Here is a 16,297-nt window from a genome sequence, read left to right on the forward strand (position 1 = left end):
TAGGCGTCACTTTGGTCGCCCCCCCCCTTATGATCTTGTCATTTAGGAAGCAGGAGGACGCTAAACACTGAGGGGAGGGGGCGCTGTTCAGGACCCCTTCTGTCCCCATCTCTTTCAATGCTTAAAGCGGTCAGCCTCCAGATACAACTCACGTCTTTAAAAGCTAGAGTGTATTAGAATATTGTAGTGTTCTGAGAGAGCAACGTTTCAGGAGGAGTTTCTTCTTACTGGAACTTGAGCGCTTGGACTCCATTTTTCAACAACTCTCCTCCCTCTTCCTCCCCCGCCCCCCTACCCCGTAATACACATACTCCTCCCCCAATCGATCTGGGCACTTTCTTGAGCTCTGGGAAATTGGGAAGGAGGCATCGCATCACACTTCATGTCCAGGGGCTTGCCCGTCTCCCACCTTTCGCGCACACTCACACAGGGATACCTATTGGACTTCACTTCCCGGCAAGCCCCTGAGGTCTCATCTCACGTCGGCGTCAGGATTCGGCCGGGACTATTTCCCAGCATGCTTCGAGCTCTTAGTAACACCCTTTCTCTCACCCTGCCTACCCCAAGTCTACGGAGAGGCTAACGTGAACTTCAGTTCCCAGAAGCCACCACGCCTCCTGTAGCCACTGAGTTAAAGCCTTGGTGTCTACTACATTTTCCTATAGTAACAGCGCCCAAGCGTACGGGGGAGGAAAGGGACGGGCATTTCTACTCCATTTCCTACCCTGTTTCCGGAACTGCTGTAGACGCTGAAACTGAAGGACCACGCAGGACTCCATTTCCCGGCATGCTTTGGGAACTGCATTACATCCGCAATGCGGTGAGGGCGTGTTGACGACTCCATTTCCCAGTGTGCATCTGTCGCCGGTATAAACGTCAATAGCCCACGTGCTACTGGACTCCACTTCCCGGCATGCATCAGAGCGACTGCTTACTCAGCTTACTAATGGAATAGCTGCGATTACATTTGTAGGCAGTTCTCGGAGCTCGTCGTCTTCCTGCATAATGATATAGGGCTCCGACTCTGTTTCTTAAAGTACTTCAGGCTCCGCCATCTGTAGTCGGCCGATGGATTGCCTAGGACTTTGTTTCCCAGCGTGCAGCGCGACCCGTTGTCCGGGTCGTCGGGGCTGAGGCCTTCACGAACTCCATTTCCCGGCGTGCTGCGCGGCTATCTGTACAGCCCGCGGGCCGAGGGCGGCGACAGCGACGCGCAAGGCAGGCGGACTGCATCTCCCGACGTACCCTGAGGCGGGCGCTGGGCCGGAGCCCGAGCGGCGCGGCCTGGAGGAGGCCGGAGCCCCGAGGAGGCGGCGGCGGCGGCGGCGGCGGCGGCAGCAGCGGCAGCGACAGCCCGGGCAGCCGGAGCCCCGTGGCCTGGGCCTTCGCTGGGCGCCATGAGCGGCAGCGGGCCTTCAGGGGGCGGCCCTGGGGGCTCGGGCCGGGCGCGGACCAGCTCGTTCGCGGAACCGGGCGGCGGCGGCGGCGGCGGTGGCGGCGGCCCCGGGGGCTCGGCCTCCGGTCCGGGCGGCAGCGGCGGCGGGAAGGCGTCGGTCGGGGCCATGGGCGGGGGCGTGGGGACCTCGAGCTCCGGGGGTGGCCCCGGCGGCAGCGGTGGAGGAAGCAGCGGCGGCCCCGGCACGGGCACCAGCTTCCCGCCGCCTGGAGTCAAGCTGGGCCGTGAGTACTGGTGGGGGCCCGTGGGAGGTGGAGATGGGGGTTTCTGGGGCCCCTCAAATGTCAATCGCTATTTTTTTCTTCTTCATATACCCAGATAAGCCTCTGAGGTCATCGTGCCTCTCAAAACCGGAGCTTCAGCCGTCTCCCTCTCGCAGACATGGATTTGGGGGTCACTGGCACTTGGGAGCGTAGGATCAGAATTATAAACCTCCCCTCCCGAGAAATTGGCCCTCGTCCCCGTTCCTCCATAATCCATGCGTTGGTCCTTTGGGCCTCCTAAGCAGGGTTTTGTCATGCCTATCTTTAAAGAACAGCCTCTGGGGTCACTGGTTCGTAAGTGGGGGGGTCTAAGGTCATTGCCTTCTAAGAAGACAAGGGAAGGACCACCATCCTCTGAAAGGGGGAGCTTTGAGAGGGGGGTTTGGATTCCACATCTGGGTGACAGGGACGTGGGGTTGCTGTGCCCTGAAGAACAGCGTTTTCTAAACCTGGTCACCAGGTTTTACAACCATGGGCCCCGTGCCGTCGCTGGCCCAAAGTATGTAAAATTGCATCCCTAACGGAAGGCAAGATTGGTTATTGTGCCTTAGAAATAAGGACACGTTTCACCAGCCCCTCCCTTGGATCCCACCGTCACTGTTGTTTAAAGGAGGTGGGCTGGTGGGCACTGACTGCTTCATAGAAGTAGAATGGGGTGGAGGATGGGCACGGTCCTTGTACAATAGGGATCAGAAGTGATCATTCTCTTGGTTACCCTGGGGCAAGATGTCCAAGGCTCAGATAAAAGTGATGTAAGGTTATCTCCCACTTAAAAAAAGAGAGTCAGATGGTTCTCAGCCCTTAGGTGGATTGGGGCTATCAGTTCTCAAAAGAGCTGTCTCTGTTCCCTAAGACTGGCTCCAAAGTGGGTGCTCTTCTGAATGGGAGGGTTGCAGATGCCGGCTTTTCCTTAAAGAGCTAGCCTCTGGGTCTAATACAACAGGTGAAGTTCACGATTTGTTGCTTGTCTATTTAGGAAGGAGTCTGGGACCCGGAACCTCCCAGACAAGGTCAGGTCAGTGCCTTCTCTAGTCCCAAATTTTGGAGTCAGAGGTAACAGCTCAAAATGTGAGGGGCAGGGCACTGCCACTTACAGCCAGAGAGGTCATTCATTTCTGTCACCCAGAAGGAGAGGGAAGTTGCCAGCCCCCCTAAGGAGGCCCCTAGCCCCCAAGCTGTGAGCAACCACAAGTTAAAATAGTGTCTTCCCTACGTGGAAGAGGTCAGTAATCCCAGAGCCCATGAGTTCAACCAAGATGTATTACCATCCCTTGAAGAGCCCAGAGGGTCAGGTGTTTACATTCCCTCTGGAAGGAGGCAGGTTGGGAGGTTTCTTGATGGGCAAAAAGCAGGTAGGTCACTGGGGGGTGGGGGTGGGGGGTGGCTTCAGCAACCACCTTTCCTTAAGGGGGTGGGAACAAAGAGGCCCCGCCTCCCATCAGCCCCAGGATGGGATGATCATGTGTTCCCTTTGCCCCCCAGGTGACAGCGGGAAAGTGACCACAGTAGTAGCCACCCTAGGCCAGGGCCCAGAGCGCTCCCAGGAGGTGGCTTACACAGACATCAAGGTGATTGGCAATGGCTCTTTTGGGGTCGTGTACCAGGCACGACTGGCCGAGACTGGGGAGCTGGTGGCCATCAAGAAGGTTCTCCAGGACAAGAGGTTCAAGGTACCTTGGGGGTAAATGGGAAGAGGGAGGTATGAGAAAGCTCAGTGGGAGGCCCCCAGCAAGAGAACTGGAGCCTGGAATGTCAGAGGGGCCTTGGCCAGGGTCCACTGGAGAACAGGCTATAGAAGGGAGTGGGCACAGGGGGAGTTGGGAACTGTGGGATATGGGCACGCTCAGAGCTGACATGTGCAAAGCAGTTGTCCTGGGTAAGTAGTCTGGCTGGTGCAAAGGGGTTGCACACGGAGAGGTTGGGGCCTGCACTCAAACTGAAAAGCAGTCGGCAGCCCTAAAAGCAGCAGCCAAGAGAAGCCCCCAGGTGCTCAGCTAATCTCCATACCCATCTCTGAGGGTGGGCAATATTGTCACTCCCATAGTGCCAGGCCGAATGCTTGGTGCCCACTGCCACCTAGGTCATTCCGATGCCTGGTGACCCTGTGTAGGGTTTCCCGGACTGCTGGTTCTTTATGGGAGCAGAAAGCTGCCTATTTCACCCAAGGAGCAGCTGGGGGTTTTGAACTGCTGGCTTTGTGACCCACTGCACCATTAGGGCTCCTTCCCATAGTAAGGAGGGAGAAATTGAGACTTGCCCTAGCTAATGCCCTTTAAGAGCGAGCCCTAAGTCAGGACTGCACTGTGACCCGGTCCAGTCCCAGTCCCTGCGCCTTCCCCTGTGAGTCTTCTGGGCACAGGAAACTGACAGGCCCACCCAGCTCGCCTCAGGCCCTGTGCTGGATACGTGTACTCTATGTACTTAGTACACCGGCCCCTTGTAGGCGGGCTCTGTGGTCCCTGGAGGGGTGCCCTTGTAGACCCAGGGAACTGGAAGATAGAAGGAAAGAGAGGACTGACCTGGTGTTTGAAGACCTGGGATTTAGGGACCAGAGTTTGGTCTTGATGGAGAGCTAAGGCCAGCCTGGAAGGAGAGTACGGTCCAGGCCTGGGTCGGGGTGGGGGACAGAGTGTCCATCAGAATTTGACTGGAATGGAGCCCCAGGAATGAGGGATCTGGAGGCATGGCGCTTCGAGATCCACCCAGGGAGTGAGCAAGAGGGTGAATGAATGCTGAAATGATCTTTCTGGCCTGAGGTGAGGACCAGAAGTTGGAGGGCAGGGATTTGTGATCCAAATGAAAGGGGGTTATGGTGGGACCCGAATGATTACCACTATAGGACCTGCCTCTTGTGCCACCGAGGGAGCAGGTCCACGTGGCCAGGGCTTCTGATTTCCCGAGGGAAGCTAGTCACCCAGATTTATACATAGCTTTTTTTCCCCATTTTCAAATGTCCACAATAAATTGACTTTTCCTTTTTTTTTTCTTTTTTCTTTTTTTTAAAGAGGCCCAAGAGACCCGCTATGAAGTGGTCTATGTTTGGCCCCCAGGCCTCCGGCTTGATTGTAAGGGGAAGGAGTGGGGCCGACAAGGGAGGGACTGCCCAGGGCCTCAGACTGGGGCTAGAGTGGGGCTTTGGGGAGGTGGGGCAGGGACGGGGGCCTGAAGTTCTCCCCTTACTGGCCCCTCCAGAACCGGGAGCTGCAGATTATGCGGAAGCTGGACCACTGCAACATTGTCAGGCTGCGCTACTTCTTCTACTCCAGTGGGGAGAAGGTGAGGTGTGGGGGCCACTGCTGCCCAGGGTGCTGCCTGCCTGGGACCTAGCAACCAGTTCTCTCCCCACATTCACACCCCACAAACCTTCCTTCCCCTTCCCTGGCTCCACAGAAAGACGAGCTTTACCTCAACCTGGTGCTGGAGTATGTGCCCGAGACCGTGTACCGGGTGGCCCGCCACTTCACCAAGGCCAAGTTGACTATCCCTGTCATTTATGTCAAGGTGGGCACATGCCGGACCTCCTCCCTTCTGTGGATTTCCTCCTCTGCCAAGCTTGTGTGGGCCCACTGGCTTCGGGGTGGGGCCAGAGTTCAGGTCCTTAGGCCTTGGCAGAGTGGGGGTAAAGAAAGGTTCTGGGCCCCAGAGCCAGGACCCATCTCCAGCTGTCATCTATGCGGTTTCACTTTTGGTCACCCTGGTACATGTGAAGGATTGAATGAGTGGATGTATGAATGGCCCCAGGCCGGATGGGCTGTGTGTGTGTGGGGGGGGGGGGTGCAGAGGAAGGTGGGTTTCCAGCTGCTGCTCCCAGTGTTTCTCAGTCCCCAACACTTGGGGGAGACAAGGTGGGCTCTCCCAGGGGTGTGGCTGGCTGGCAGCCTGTCAAGGGCCCGGCAGTGTTGCCCCTGGCTCAGGCTGTTTGGACGGGTAGGTAGAAGGACAACAACCATCCAGCACCCACTGGGAGCCCAGGGAATTAGGCGAACACAGGAGGCCCCAGCTGCCTGGCTTGAATGGGGGTGAGGACAGGGAGGGTTTCCAGAGGAGGTCAGGTGCTTGCAGGAGCCAGCGCCTGGCTGAGGGGACCAGGACAGAGGAAGAGGGACTTGGGAGGCACCCCAGCGGGTGGTAGAGAAACACTCATGAAGGGGCTTCCAGGAGTTTTGGGGAGAAATAGAATTAAAAGACGAGAATTCCCACCGCACTTTGAAGGCACCTCAGCTGTGACAGTGCATTGGGCCTGCATGTTGTCAGCTGGGGGAGGCGTGCCATGGGGAGAGCCGCTAGAGCCTGCTGTCCTCGCCCAGGTGTACATGTACCAGCTCTTCCGGAGCCTGGCCTACATCCACTCCCAGGGCGTGTGCCACCGTGACATCAAGCCCCAGAACCTGCTGGTGGACCCCGACACCGCCGTGCTCAAGCTCTGTGACTTTGGCAGGTGGGCCTAGCTTTGGGCATGTTGACCAGTCGAAGAGATGGGTGTGGGGAGGGGATCCCCATCCCTTGCTGGGGTTCACCCTCTCTCTCCCCACAGTGCCAAGCAGCTGGTCCGGGGAGAACCCAACGTCTCTTATATCTGCTCTCGCTACTACCGGGCCCCTGAGCTCATCTTCGGAGCCACGGATTACACCTCGTCCATTGGTCAGTGTGGTTGGCGTGTGTGCGTGGCCTGTGCATGCTGCACCCCATGTGCAGGCCAAAGTGTAACACCCCGTCTTTTATTTAGTGCCCGCAAACTGAGGGGGCAGGTGATGGTTTGTTCTACTGTCCAGCTGTTTCGGGCCACCCGCCTCTGGTCGCCTGTGGGGCAAAGTTGGGAGAGGAAACTGACCAGCCTCAGGGTCCTTTGGGGCACCCTCTGTTCTTAGCACAAAGGGATGGGGCAGGGAGGCCGCATCCGCTTCCCTCATGACCTGCTGACAAAAGTGAACAGCAGGGGACAGGGTGTGAGAGGGCTCGGGAGCATGCTCCCCAGTAGTGTGAGGAAGTGGGGCTGCAGATCATCCCGGAGGTGAGAAAAGCAGCCTGTGATGTGGGGCTCCACCTGCCTGTAGCCCAGAGAGGGTGCCCCAGGCCTGGGGGCAGGCAGGGCCAGGACAGTCTAGTCTCTGCTAGGGGGACAGGTGAAGCAAGAGGCCCCTTAAACCAGGGGATGAGGGGGTGGGGGTGGGACCTCAGCTGGGATACCGCCGCCTCTCTGAGCCCAGCACATGGTTCCTGACACCGCCTCCTCTTCCCCCCTCAGATGTGTGGTCAGCAGGCTGTGTGCTGGCCGAGCTCCTTCTGGGCCAACCCATCTTTCCTGGGGACAGTGGGGTGGACCAGCTGGTGGAGATCATCAAGGTGAGGGTTGGACCAGCCTGGGGGGAGGTGGGCAGGGGTTGGCCAGGCTGAAGACCAGAGGCCTTGCTCATCTCGTCAACCTTTCCCTGGCCGCAACAGGTGCTGGGAACACCCACCCGGGAACAGATCCGAGAGATGAACCCCAACTACACAGAGTTCAAGTTCCCCCAGATTAAAGCCCATCCCTGGACAAAGGTGAGGCACACCTGAGTCTCAGCTTGGGAGGATTTGCTGTTTCTCCGGGAGTGGGGCAGGGGTTGACTCAAGATTGGGGTGGACAGACTTTGGGGTTGGTGTGCACTCTGAGCTGCGTAGCAGGGCCTGTGGGATGCAGTCCCAGAACGGACGCTAGCTATTCGCTGCATACAAACTCCCCTCCCCTCAGGTCACCAAGACAGGGGTTCTCTACTGCCCTCTCGCCCCCAAGAGACCCCATCTCTGGGTTTGCCCCCCCCCCCACAGGTGTTTAAATCTCGAACCCCGCCCGAGGCCATCGCGCTCTGCTCGAGCCTGCTGGAGTACACGCCGTCCTCCCGGCTCTCCCCGCTCGAGGCCTGCGCCCACAGCTTCTTTGATGAACTGCGAAGTCCTGGAACCCAACTCCCTAACAACCGCCCACTACCCCCGCTCTTCAACTTCAGCCCTGGCGGTGAGGGCACAGCCTGGGACCCCCAGACTGTGGTGAAGACTGGAGTGGGGAGCAGGGGTGGGGGGTCAGTGTAAGGGGGAGTCGCTGGACGTCAGCGCGAGCTGAGCCAGCTGCAGCCGTGCTGGGCTACAGTCAGTCTGTCCTATGCTGGGCGCTGGCTGAGACCATGGGGCTCACCGACAACTGGCCCTGCCCACGACTGTCCCCATTGGGGGTCCCTTCCAACAGTCCTGCCTCCCCCCAATGGGCATATCTGTTTCTGTTTCTAGAACTCTCCATCCAACCATCTCTCAATGCCATTCTCATCCCTCCTCACCTGAGATCCCCTGCTGGCTCGGCTGCCCTCACCTCCTCCTCACAAGGTCAGCTGGGGCCCGGGAGGCAGGGGCAGCCCTCGGGCTTGGTCCCCACAGGGATTCCTTTAGCGCGTGACACACAAGCCCAGGTGTCCGCGTGGCATGCACCGGTGCGGTCTTTGCAGCACCTGACAATAGGCCAGTGGTCACCTCCAGCAGGCGTCATTGCTGGCACGTGGGGCAGAGGTGCAAACTGGGAAACCAAAGAAAGACATTGTCCTGCCCATCCTGCCCAGACAGACAAAAAGGTGGATCTTAAATAGCCACATTTAAACGTTGAGGCCTTTTGCTTTCAATGTCTCCATTTCCTGTTGCTCAGGGAAGAAAACCCACACGGGCAGCAATAGACCCCTCCCTTAAGACAGCACTTGGTAGGCATGGGGCTTCCTGGGTCAGTTGGTCAGGTACCACCCCTGCCCCTTGCCCCTGGAGGGGACACAGCTTCCGCCTTCTGAGCACAGTATCCTTCCTGTCCTGCTGACGGCCCCCACCTTTCCCTCCCCCAGCTTTAGGTGAGCCCCGACTGGGCTCCGAGCGGCAGTCTACTGATGCCACAGCCTCCCTCAGCAGTTCTTCCTGAGGGCCTCGCCAGCCACCCTCGTCCAGGTGCCCCAGGGGGGGCTGGGCCAGGGCCCACAGCCCACCATGCTCCTCCTGCTCTGGTTGGGCCCCTTGTTGACGCAGAGGGGGCAGATGACTGAGTCCCTGGCCCCACCTCCAGTCCTTCCCTCACCAGCTGCACCCCTGCGGGGGGCTTTTTAAGAGGATTTTAACTGGTTGTGGGGAGGGAAGAGAAGGAAGGATGGAAGGGGCTGGGGGGCATGAGGACCTCCTACCCTCTCAGCCCCTCCTGTGCCCCCAGGTCTCCACCTCCCCCAACCCTCCCCCATTTCCCCAGGTCCCTTGTAAATAGAGCCAGACCAACCCCCATCTCCTGCCCTTCCCCGGCCCCCAGGTGTAAATAGATTGTTATAATTTTTTTCTTAAAGAAAACATTGATTCACACCATCCAACCTGCTCCCTCCCACTGTGCCCCCTCTGTCTTCTGCCCCTAAGGTCTCCTTGCCCCTCGGCGATAGGGGAGTGGGGAGAGCGCCCGAGTGTCCTTCCCGCTGTAAGGTTTGCCTGTGTACAGACCTCGTTCAATAAATTATTGGCATGGAAACCTGCTTCTGCTTTGGTGGCTTGTCTGTGGCCGGGGGTGGGGCTGGGGGACTGAGGGGTGGGTCTGCAGCAGTCAGTCACAGGGAAGCAGGACCAGCCTGGCCAAGCTTCCTTTGCAAACTGGGAGGCCCCTGCGCCATCCAGTGTCATCACTAGGAGGGGCCCAGGTGATGCGTGAGGGAAAACGGGGCTCAGAGAGCCCAAGGCCAGAGGTAAGCATCCCAAAACTCAAACTGCCTTCCGCTGCAAGGTGGGAGGCCAAGGGCTGCTCGCCGTAGACCCGCCTGCTGTGGACACAGGGTTGAAGCTCTGCCTGACTGTACTGTACCACCTACTGCAAACCTTCAATCCTTGCCTGATGTACAGAGCAACCTGGTCTATCTCAGTCTTCGGGGAGCTGGGGCGGAGCTTGATTTTGCACTTTGCTTTTAAACGTGCCAGGGCCACAAGATGAACACTGGGCCAGGGGCCCTGTGCCAAGTGGGCCCCAGAAGTGGCAGGGTCGAGGACATGTCATTGGAGGCATGTCCACTCGGGTCGCCGGTGTGTGGACAGCTGCCTGGGGCAGACCTGGTGCCAGCACCACCTCGGGCTTGGGGTCTGGCCTCCTTTGGAACCTCACGGCCCTCCCTGGACCATCTCTAGAAGGGCCTAACGCCCAGCTAGTACCCTGCCACACCCACTCCAATCTCCTAGCTTCCCTCAGACCCAAATTTGTTAGTCCCACCTTTCAAGGCCTTCCCAGGTCTAAGCCCCTGCCCTCCCCACCCAGCCACATTCCAACCACCCTTGCCTGTGGCTTGGGAGGAGCCTGCCACAGCAACCCAGGGTAAGCACTGACGGAATTCCAATTAGGGAGGGACTGCTGTCCCCAGGAGACATTTGGTCTTTCAGAGTGCTTTGACATCCGGTTAGGGTGAAACCTCTTGACACCAGGCCTTACTCAGAATACTGGTCACCTGCATTTGCTGCAGGGCCCCTGCCTTCCAATCCCAGCAGGAGCCTGGGCAAGTCTCTGACCCTCAGTTTCCTCATCTGTACAACACTGCCAACCCCCAGCTCTCTCAGAAGGCACAGTGCTAAGTGCAGGCAGGGCAACAACTGACGTGCGTGACCGAGCGGGTGCATTTGAATCTAGCTGTCCAACCAGGATGGTCCCTCGGAGAGGCGCGCACAAGGTTTTGTCTCTTGGGCTTTGGACGTTATTCAGAAGGGCCAGTCTCCAGTGAGGGACATGTAGTTTGGTCAAGCAGAAGGCCAGCCAATGAGAGGAAGACTCAACAAGATGGGTTGGCAGGCTGCAATGATGGCCTCAGATACAGGCTGGGCAGGAGTGTGTGCCTGGACGTGGCTCATGGAGTAACGTCTACTGAAACAGACCGGCTCTTGCCCACCCCAGAGTGTGGGGTGGTTTGGACTGCCGACCTCTAACCCCTGCATCACCTGGGCTGCTTCACAGCTGGGAAGGCCTGCATGGTCTCCAGACTCACCACCAACCCCGCCCCTTGGGCAGTGTCCCTGCACCCAGGTCCTTCCCTTTGTCGCTAGCCCTCAGGGACTTCCTCCTCCCAAGTTCTTCCCACCTCAGCTTGGTTCCTGTTACAGCTGAGGACATCAGGCAAGGAAATCTGCTGGCCCATGTCACCCACCACCAAGGTGGTGGCCTTGGAAACACACTGCTGCATCTGCTGCTTCCTGATCCAGCGGGGAACCAGCCTGCCTGTTCCAGGGTTGCCACCACCACCCAGGGGGTAGCTGAGTTCCCTCCCCTAGAGCTTTCTCCCTAGACAGAATCACACCCTGGGCACCCCAGATGCAAGGAAGACTGGGGCAGGGGCAAGCAGAGGCCCTGGAGCACCCAGCCCAGGCATAGCTGGTCCTGTTACAGTACCTGATACGGCCGGGCCCCAGAGTGTCGGGGAGCCCTGCTTTTGCAATCAGCAGTGACTGGGCGCAGGCCACAGCACAGCTCAGGCTGAGCCAAGGGACAACAAATTGCTCTGAGGGGTTGGAGGGGGTGCAGGCAGAGATCAGGGTGGTACCCAATACCTGGGAGGGGCCAGGTGACCAGCTTTCTCCCCAGAGGCCCCCACGCTCCATGTTGTGGTCAAGCCCGTTTATTGCTGCTCTCGGGCTGCGTCACACAAAGGTCGTCGAGTCTAGCTGCAACAGCCCGCCTGCCTCGCTGGCCCCCAGGGCGGCCTGGCACAGCTGTAGGGTGGCCTCCAGGGCCAGGGGTTGGGACGTCTCGATGACAGCGATGGTCTCCCCCAGCTCAGTGCACATAATGGTCTGCTGGGGCTCCGGGGGCAGTGGGATGGCGGGGGATGGCGGCCGGGGCGGTGGCGGGGCAGCAGTCCGGCCACGGGCATGGACCCGCTGGTGTAGGCGCAGGCCAGCCAGGGCTCGAAACCAGCGGCCGCAGGTCCCGCAGTAGTACGGGCTCTTGTTGTAGAGGCTGGCGAGGGAGAGGCGGGGGGCCCGGGTGAAGGCAACCGGCCGCAGGTGCAGGCGCCGGTGCTGCTGCAGGTTGGAGCTCTGTGTGAAGCGCTTGCCGCAGTCCAGGCACTGGTAGGGACGCGCGCCAGTGTGGGTCAGCTGGTGGCGGCTGAGGTTGGCCAGAGAAGCAAAGGTCTTGCCACAAGAGTGGCACTGGAAGGGCCTCTCCCCCGTGTGCGTCCGCAAGTGGTTGCGCACATGAACTAGCTTCTTGAAGCCCTTGCCACACACGCCACAGCGGTGCCGACGCTCGGGGGGCCCGTGGACTGCGCGGCGGTGCCGGGACAGGCGGGAGGCGGAGGCGAAGGACTTGGAGCACTGAGGGCAGGGCAGCTGGGTGGGCGGCGCAGGGGGCAGGGGCGCCGGCTCGGCAGGGGCTGGCTCGGCCGGAGCTACAGGGCTTGGGGCGCCGCTCTTTCCGGCGTGGGTGCGCCGGTGGTAGAGAAACTTGGTCATGTTGCTGAAAGTCTTGCCGCAGCGGCAGCGGTGCAGGGGGTTGGCGGTGTGGGCCCTGCGATGGGCCACCAGGGTGAGCTCCGTGCCAAAGCCGCGGCCACAGTCCACGCAGAGGTAGCGGGCCTCGCCACGGTGCAGCTGCAGGTGCTGCTCCAGGGAGGCGGCCTTCTTGAAGACCTTGGAGCAGGTGGCGCACTCGTGGGTGCCCCCCACGTGGGCCCGCCCGTGGGCCAGCAGCCGGTTGGCTGAGCTGAAGCTGCGCTGGCACTGGCTGCAGTGGAAGGGGTGGGCGGCCGCTGCCGGGCCTCGAGATGCCCGCTGGTGGCGCGGGTGGGTCTCTGTGGAGGCCCAGTGCTGGGGACAGTCCCCACCGCCCTGGGCCTGGCTGGTGGTGCACTCGGCACCTCCCACAGCATCCTCACCCTGCTCGGCTGCCATCGCCCCTTCCTCCCCTGTCTCCTCTTCATCGTCGTCGGCCCCCTCCTCTTCCAGCCCGTTGTGTTCCTCCTTATCCAGGGAGTCAAAATGGGTGCCCTGGTGCTCCAAGAACTCCTCCGGAGTGGCGCAGAGGGTGGAGCACTCAGGGCACTCATAGGGCTCCATCTTGACCTCGGGTGGCGGTGGCAGAGGGGCCACCGACAGCGGGGCCCCGGGAGGCGAGGGTGGCGGTGCTGGAGGCTCAGCGGTGACAGTGGCGGCAAGATGCTGGGCCTTGCGATGGGCCACCCACAGCTCAGGCGAGGGGAACAGCTCCTGGCAATCCCCACACTGGTACTGGATCTGGCTTGCGGACTCTCGGAGGTGGGCGTCCTGGTGGGCCAGAAGCTGGCCGGGGGAGAGGATGAGCTGGCTGCACTCGCCGCACTGGAAGGGCCCCTCCTCGGTGCCCTGCTCCAGGCCTGCCTCCGGGACGCTCAGCGCGGCCCCCTCCTCCTCCTCTGGGACTGCTGGGGGCCCGTGCTGCTCCTGGTGGGCGAGGACCTCCTCGAGGGTGTCATAGAGGCTGCCACACTCGGAGCACATGAACTGGTGGTGCTGGAAGAAGAGGGACGAGGCCAAGGCCTCCCCGGCTGTCATCTCCGTCACCTCCCCCGCCATGGCCATCAGCTCCTCTGCCATCGGCGTGGGCATCTCCACCACCTCGGGCGACGCCTGTGTCATCATCTCGGCCACCACCTCCGCCATGGTTGGCAAGGCAGGCAGCGCCTGAGGAAAGGGCAGAAACCGGTGAGGGAGCAGTACCCGAAGGGAAGGGGGAGCCCCGAGAGCCCTCAGAACCCAGTGCTTTTGCCTCAGTCTCCGACAACCCTGACACCTGGCTGCGTCACATGCCCCATGGCAGCTGGGTGTCTGCAGGAGGCAGGAGCTCACCTCAGTCTGGCCCCTGGTGTTGCCAGGGGTGACAACGGTCACATCCTTTCTGCTGGGACATCCCGCCCTGTCGGGCCTTTTGGCTTTGGCCCATGCAGTCTCCTCTGGGTGTAGCACTTCTCCCCTTTCCTCCTCGTGCACAGAGGCGCTGGAACTAGACCGCCTGAACTTGAACCTGACCTCTCCCGCCTACTTCCTGGCTGGGAGTTTCCTCAATCCTGAATAGGGGCCAAAAGTAGTACTGACTATAAAGTCCCTGGACCTTGGTAGACGTTAACGATTTGGGCTAACTTGCAGTTTCCCAGAGATGTATTTGGACCTGAAGGTGGAGGTTCTGCACCCTGCCAAGACAGTGTCCTCTCCTCCTTCGTGTGGCAGCCTCGCACGCAGCATCTCCTTTGGGAAGGCCCTTCTGATGTTTCTGTAACTTCAAGGGGGAACGACCACTACTCCTCGGGTTGCCTATGGTACGTGCCCCCCCGATGGGAAATAGCACGGGACTGGTAATGATGGCCATCTGCACTCCTTGGTAGATTGGGTGTTCACAGCAGGGTCCTCTGGTTTATTGTGGGAATTCCCTGCAACCAACACAATCACTAACTTGTGACAGAGGCCTTTACCTTTCAAACTCCTCTCTGTAGCCCACCTCCCTTCTCACACAGCAGGGGCTCTCTGAATGCCCTCCACACCCAGCCCTGGGAGCTAATCTGAATGCAGCTCTGACCTTCACCTCTTCTTCCATTGGTGCCAGAAGGCACGTGGAAAGCAGCTTCCAGCCCTGCTACATAGCAGAGGGAAGGAACTCTGGTGTCAAGGCTGGTTTTGAGCAGACTGTTAATCACAAAGTCAGCAGTTCACAGCCACCAGCTGCTCTGCAGGAGAGAGGTAAAGCTTTCGGCTCCCATAAAGATTGACAGCCTTGGAAACCCAAGAGGGCAAGTTCTACTCCCTTCCCCATAGGTTGCTACGAGCAGGAGTCAGCACCATGGCGTGAGGGGAGAGGACACACACGAGTCACTCAGGCAGGTTTTTAGTTTGTTCATCCCAAGGGTTTTCTAGTGCCAAGCACAATGCGTAACACACTAGTGACTGGTTAAATGAAGAATGCCCCCTCTAGGAAGGGTGCTGCCAGGCCCTGGACGATTAACTGTCCTGTCCCACATTCCACTGCTCCTATCAGACCTAACTCTTCCGTGAAGACTGAATTACTGCCATCGGCCCAGGACCCTGCTCTCCAGCTGCTGCCCAAGAAATAGATGTCCCCTGAGTAAATGATTAAAACTTCCCTTAGCCCTGAGATCCCAACAGAAGTCATTCAATAAACCATTGTCCTTCAAGTAGCCAACCAAGGCCCAGAGAATTCACTTTTGCCTTGTGCACAGGCCCCAGACTCTCAATAGAGAACTGCCATCAGGGCCAGGCCCACTACAGGGCTGACCAGTAGCGGGGTTTCTCATCCATGGCCTTCTAGAAGGTGGTCCAAAGGAGCCCTGGTGGCATAGTGGGTTGGGCTGTTAACCACAGGACGGAAGGGCGGTTTGAAACCCCCAGGTGCCCCTGGGGAGAAAGGTCAAAGGCTCCCTCCACGGGTAAAGCGTCTTGGAACCCCCTTGGGGCAGTTCTGTGAGTCGGCTTCGGCTGGATAGCAGTTTGACTTTGGTAGGAGAAGGTGGCCCAGAGAGGCCTGAAATTTGGAATATCTTTCATCTCCCAGTGTGGGGCTGCGAATTGCTGGGGTGGGGTGGGGTGGGGAAGAGGGGGCGGGCGGGGCGCTTTTCGATACGGTTGATCAGTACAAGTCCTTGCAGGAAAAAGATCCCACCAGACGCCTGGAAGTGGAACTTCCCACCCCACCCCCATACACCCCTTTCTTCCTCGCGGCCGGCGACGGGGGCCAAAGTTCAGACGCAGGTTCCGGTAAGCCTGAGACACTCCAAGGCTCGGGCCCCGCAGGACGGCGCGCTCTCCTTAACAGCCCGCGCCGCTCCCGCCCGCACAGGCCCCGCGGCTTCTCCGCCTCCGCAGCCCCACTTCGAAACGCCCTCGGTGCCCCCCCAGCGCGCTCTTCCCCAGCCCGCCCGGCGGCGCTCTCACTTGTCTCCCTTACCTCCAGCAGCCCCCCGCCGTTCTTGACACAGGCCCTCTGCCCCAGGCGTGCGGGACCCCTCACTGTCGACACCTCCCATTGGGCGGCGCCCTTAGCCGTGGGACCAATCAGGACCGGCAGCGGAGGGCACGCGCCTTCGCGCCTGCGCGCTGGCCTCAGCAAGGTCCTCCACGCACGCAACTGTACCCAGGGGAGGGCGGGGCTACGGGACCGAAGGCGCGCCTGCGCGGTTCTCCCGGGCCGCTCCCTTCTTGGCAAGTCTGCGAGTTGTGTAGGCAGAAGTGGACGCTTTCTGGAGCGCTGGGACACATACAGTGGACTGGGCTGCGGGAGACTTTGAGGGACGAGCCATTTTCATAGCTGACGACACTGAGATTTCCTGAAAGCACAGTTTTGGAGGCACATACATTTGGTGTATTTGTCCTTTCTGGGCCGCAGCGGAGGAATCCTGAGGTGTAGTGATTTAAGCATTGGCCTGCTAACCACAAGGTCAGCAGTTCGAAACGACTACTTGCTCCACAGGAGCGCAAAGAGACTTCCTATTCCCATAAAGAGTGACAGTCTCGGAAACCCACAGAGACAGTTCTACCCTGCCCTACGGGGTTGCTAACAATGGAAATCAACACCGTGGAG

The 16,297-nt window shown here is 59.7% G+C and overlaps 2 protein-coding genes across 2 annotated transcripts; one reads left to right on the forward strand and one right to left on the reverse strand.

The window, feature by feature from the left end:
• Nucleotides 1–993: 993 nt before the first annotated feature.
• GSK3A (glycogen synthase kinase 3 alpha) lies at nt 994–9,232 on the forward strand. Its single transcript, XM_075536858.1, has 11 exons — nt 994–1,680; nt 3,202–3,389; nt 4,912–4,995; nt 5,110–5,220; nt 6,027–6,157; nt 6,254–6,360; nt 6,965–7,062; nt 7,162–7,257; nt 7,525–7,711; nt 7,981–8,073; nt 8,574–9,232. The coding sequence occupies exons 1-11, from the start codon at nt 1,398–1,400 to the stop codon at nt 8,645–8,647; spliced, it is 1,452 nt and encodes a 483-aa protein (XP_075392973.1). The 5' UTR covers nt 994–1,397; the 3' UTR covers nt 8,648–9,232.
• A 2,100-nt stretch (nt 9,233–11,332) lies between these two features.
• Nucleotides 11,333–15,744, reverse strand: ZNF526 (zinc finger protein 526). Its single transcript, XM_075537271.1, has 2 exons — nt 15,665–15,744; nt 11,333–13,392 (listed from the first exon to the last, which is right to left on the reverse strand). Exon 2 carries the CDS (start codon nt 13,369–13,371, stop codon nt 11,371–11,373), a length of 2,001 nt encoding a protein of 666 aa, XP_075393386.1. The 5' UTR covers nt 13,372–13,392; nt 15,665–15,744; the 3' UTR covers nt 11,333–11,370.
• Between the last annotated feature and the right edge of the window lie 553 nt (nt 15,745–16,297).

This window comes from Tenrec ecaudatus, chromosome 18, assembly GCF_050624435.1.
Source record: "Tenrec ecaudatus isolate mTenEca1 chromosome 18, mTenEca1.hap1, whole genome shotgun sequence".
In the NCBI taxonomy this organism is placed as follows: domain Eukaryota; kingdom Metazoa; phylum Chordata; class Mammalia; order Afrosoricida; family Tenrecidae; genus Tenrec; species Tenrec ecaudatus.

What these genes read in the sequence shown, in the direction of transcription:
- GSK3A (XM_075536858.1), top strand. Translation starts at nt 1,398, where the DNA reads ATGAGCGGCAGCGGGCCTTCAGGGGGCGGCCCTGGGGGCTCGGGCCGG. An exon ending in TCCCTGTCATTTATGTCAAG is followed by an intron (nt 5,221 to 6,026) that starts GTGGGCACATGC and finishes GTCCTCGCCCAG; the next exon opens with GTGTACATGTACCAGCTCTT. An exon ending in GGATTACACCTCGTCCATTG is followed by an intron (nt 6,361 to 6,964) that starts GTCAGTGTGGTT and finishes TTCCCCCCTCAG; the next exon opens with ATGTGTGGTCAGCAGGCTGT.
- ZNF526 (XM_075537271.1), bottom strand. Translation starts at nt 13,371, where the DNA reads ATGGCGGAGGTGGTGGCCGAGATGATGACACAGGCGTCGCCCGAGGTG.